The sequence below is a fragment of the Nuphar pumila genome, chromosome 5 (genome assembly GCF_984573655.1).
Source record: "Nuphar pumila chromosome 5, dmNupPumi1.hap1.1, whole genome shotgun sequence".
In the NCBI taxonomy this organism is placed as follows: Eukaryota; Viridiplantae; Streptophyta; class Magnoliopsida; order Nymphaeales; family Nymphaeaceae; genus Nuphar; species Nuphar pumila.
The window spans coordinates 6,034,989-6,039,312 of NC_143253.1; the positions used below are offsets into that span (position 1 = coordinate 6,034,989).

A 4,324-nucleotide genomic window follows, 5' to 3' on the forward strand; every position below is an offset into this window, starting at 1 on the left:
GGACCATTAATTGATGATGAATGGCCCACTTGCTATAGCTAGGTAGGTTGGCTTAGCAGCACTCAGTCTAATCCTCAATTTTTTTGGTAAATGATTCATGTTACAAAATATTTGAAAGCTATAGTTCCAGCTTCTGAATTTTAAACATAGCATTTCCATTACTTATCCCTAGGGAAATAATATTAGTGAGAACATTAAGCTCATTTTCCTCCAAAGTTGGTATCTCAACGATGGCAAGTTTCAGAAGTCGGTGGCACTTTCATGACATCATCTACCTGCCTTCCTTTGTGGTGTGTCTATGTAAAAAAGAAACACAAACGAGGGTATCAAGGTCATTTTGTGTAACACATTATGACTAGATGCTGATTAACACAATTATAAACTTGAACCCCCAAAACCATCCGGGGCATAGCTTTCATGTTGGGAAGAGATGGGAGCACATATTCTGTATACCCTCATTCCCAAAGATATAATAATGTAAAGAGGAGGAGGGGTGGAAAAAATTCTCTCTCCTGTTGTATATATTTATTGTTTGTCTCACACAAACGATCGCATTTCTAAGCAAAAACCAGTCAATGAAGGGAATACTTGTTCATGGTGGCCTTTTAATTATTGTCTTGCGTCTCCTCCTCTTCCTCTCTCCTTGCAGAGCTATGTGAGATGGCCAGAAACTCGCCGATTTTCTGGCATCCGGTTGGCGATCCGGTAAACCATCTAAATCTCTAGAGTAAGGAAGAGAGAGAAAGAGAAGATGGAGAGTGCTGAGGAGCAAAGTGGGAGCACCAGCGATGCTAAGATGGATCCTCCATTGATACAAAGAAAGAGATCCGCAGAATCCGATGAAGAAAATAGTGCATCGAAGAATAGCTCGGAGCCAGCGGAGCCGAACGGAGGAAGAACCAGTTCCGGCACGGGAACCAGCTCAGTTAGGCAGTATATCCGATCAAAAATGCCTAGATTGAGGTGGACTCCCGAACTCCATCTTTGCTTTCTCCATGCTGTAGAGAGGCTTGGTGGTCAAGACAGTAAGTGCAGTTCTAATGGTGCACTGCTTTGGTTTATTTCTTGTGTTCACTTCATTTATGCATTTTTATCTATTCATTAATTTGTCTGATTTTGTTTTTTTGTGATTTTAGGAGCTACACCCAAATTGGTTCTTCAATTGATGAACGTCAAAGGTCTTAGTATTGCACATGTTAAGAGCCATCTGCAGGTAATAAAAATGATGATGACAGTAATAATAATAACAATAATAACGATTACAGCAACACCAACAAAACAATCCTTTTATGATGAAGATTTTTTTTAAATTTGTTTAAGTGGTGGTACTTATTTTTGGGTTTCACTCGTTTTTCTGCGTCCAGATGTATAGAAGCAAGAAGATTGATGATTCTGGGCAAGGTGAGAAAAAAAAAAACCCTAATTCTGTCCTAGTGTAATTTCACCAATATATTTAGCAGACCGAAAATAATAAAAGGTGAATGAGATACGATTTATTCCTTCCAATAAATGGTCTAGGGAGAACGTAATTAAGATGTTCTGAATCTAATAAATTTTGGGTCCTAACCTTTGTTGGACCTTCATCAATTTTAGACTTTGTTTCCCGTGCTTCTTTGTTTTGATTTCAAATCTAATGTTTGAGGGGGTTTGTATATTCACTAGGATTGCTTATAGTGTAATCAAAGATTGGGTTTGTTTTAATTTATTTTGGTTTTCTTCAAATGGAAAATGAATTGGGGGTTTCTTTGGTTTGGACTCTTTGTATGCAAACAAACTTTGGGTTTCCCTTGATTTTCTCTATGCTTTGAATATTGTGAATTTTGGAACTTTATTTTATTTTAAAATGTTTTCTTTTTTGGCATTGCAGTGATGAGCCAGGGGGACACGGATAGGGATCACAATACGATGCTGATGGGAGGAGACCCTGTCTCTGAGATGTACTTTGCAAGAAGGGGAGGTTGGCAAGATTTTCGAATGGACAAGAATGGGCTTTTTGCAGCAGGCAAGCAGTCGGCCGACCACCTCTATAGCCTTTTGCAGCAGCAGCCCTATGATCTGAAATCTGGTTTCAGGTATATACTAATTGACAAGAGTCGATCTGTTCCCAACTTCCCATATACATGTACTCGATATCTTTAGTGCTTTGTGTCAAATGAGAATGGCGAAATCAAGGTTGTACCTGAAACTCTCTCTCTCTCTTTTGTTTGGCTGTCTGTGCGTGTATGGTGGCCTTCAACTTGCTTGTAAAACCTCGTCTTTTCATCTTCTTTTCGTTTGCACTTTCATCTCTCTCTCTCTCTCTCTCTCTCTCTCTCTCTTGTTTGGGTGTGTCTGTGCGTGTATGGTGGCCTTCAACTTGCTTCAGTTTCCGGTAGTAAAACCTCGTCTTTTTATTTTCTCTCTCTCCCTCTTTTGTTTGGGTGTGTCTGTGCGTGTATGGTGGCCTTCAACTTGCTTCAGTTTCCGGTAGTAAAACCTCGTCTTTTCATTTTCTTTTCGTTTGCACTTTCATCTCTCTCTCTTGTTTGGGTGTGTCTGTGCGTGTATGGTGGCCTTCAACTTGCTTCAGTTTCCAGTAGTAAAACCTCGTCTCTCTCTCTCTCTCTCTCTCTCTCTGTGTGTGTGTGTGTGTGTTCCTGGCAGTAAAACACCTATATTTTCATCTCTCTCTCTCTCTCTAACCAAATTTTTTTCTCGGTTGGTGTTTACAGAATCCAGGACTGGATTTTCAGACCTTACGCCGGGCAGCCTGTAAATACAAGATCAGCAAGCCTACTGACGACAAGGGAACAACAGCAAGGACCAACACAAACACCTCATGCCTTCCATCCCGACTACGTCTTTAGAAACCCTATCAGGACCGTCCCTCACTATTTCTCTGACAAGGACTCCATCTCCGTAGATGGGTCTCTCAAAATCAGTCATTTGCTGCAAGACAGAAGGTACCCATCTTTACACAAGGAGTTGCACGACTACTACAGGCAAGAGGCACCAAGAGACCAAAACATAGAGAGAAGAATCCCTCTCAATTTTGATTTGAATCCGATCACTCATTCTCTATCAAGACAACCGCCCAACTCTCTATCAATCTCCACCTTTCCCACTCCAAGTCTGCACCTTGAGGTATATCTCTAATCAACTCTACAACACCAAGAAATAGGTCTGGGAAACGAGACGAGCAGCTCATGGATCAGCTTCTGCTCGGCTCGTAAAGTGCTTGTTCAAACTCATGAAATAGGCTCAGCAAGCCCAACACAGATAATGGGTGTTCAGCTCAGTTCGGCTAGTAATGAGCTCGTTAACTAGTAATAAATATATTTTACATATATTTTATACCATAAAGAGTAGATGGTTGAAGTGTATGGCTTGCACGCAATAAGCTTAGAATTCAAATTCTATTGCTTACAACTTTGAAATAATGCAGTTATTTTAAAAATGACCCAGTTTGAGCTTCGATCAATAGGTTTAGAGTTTAAATTCTAGTATTTTTTATTTTAAATGAGACAGCTCAAGCTCAGCTCGTTTAAGTCGGGCTAGCTATGAGTTTGGCTTGGCTCGCCACAAAAAATGAGCCAAGCTTGGACAGCCTCTGTTTGGTTCAATCGGCTCGTTTACCAGGCCTACTAAGAATTCTATATCTTCAATATTGATTACTAAGATATTTTATTGACTTCTTCTCTTTTCCTCCAATGATTTGTTGCAACTGAATCAGACACCGATCGAGCGGGTGGAAGAAGAGAAGAATGGGCTAAAAGAGAAGAGAAAGGTGGAAAAGAAACCCAATTTGCAGCTCACACTAAGCAGAAGCTCGGGAGATGAAGAGAATGAGAACGCCAAGCAAGATGGTTCTCTTGAGAATGAAGAAGAAGAGATGGGCCACACATTATCACTCTCCTTATTCTCATCTTCATCTCCCTCCTCCAAGAAACAAGCACAAGGAAATAAAGACACCATGAAATCTGGTTTCCATTTCTTACAGACAGAAAAGAACAGCAAGCAGCAGGCCGCCGGGAGGCTGAGTACTTTGGATCTGACCATGTCGATTGGAGCATTGGAGTGAGATCTTACAGTACTTGTCTCAATGGCCTGAAATGAATCTTTTTTCTCTTGTATTTCCAAAATAAGTTCAAGGTACTTGCGAGTGTATGTTTTCGGTCATTCTTCATTACATACGGTGCCTTTTGATCTTCAATCATTAGCAAACCCTAGAGAAAAAAAATCTTTTTCTCTCTTGAGAAGTCCCAAAAAAATCATAATGTGGTGAAAGCCTGTATGAAAATGTGGATGATCATAATATGGTTTAACTTAGAATGCTGATCCTTTC

At 40.3% G+C, this 4,324-nt stretch overlaps 1 protein-coding gene across 1 annotated transcript; it reads left to right on the forward strand.

The window, feature by feature from the left end:
* The first annotated feature begins 751 nt into the window (after positions 1–751).
* On the forward strand, positions 752–4,060 carry LOC149836589 (uncharacterized). Its single transcript, XM_090006953.1, has 6 exons — positions 752–1,025; positions 1,137–1,213; positions 1,365–1,401; positions 1,868–2,072; positions 2,712–3,123; positions 3,713–4,060. Exons 1-6 carry the CDS (start codon positions 752–754, stop codon positions 4,058–4,060), a joined length of 1,353 nt encoding a protein of 450 aa, XP_089863079.1.
* Positions 4,061–4,324: the final 264 nt, after the last annotated feature.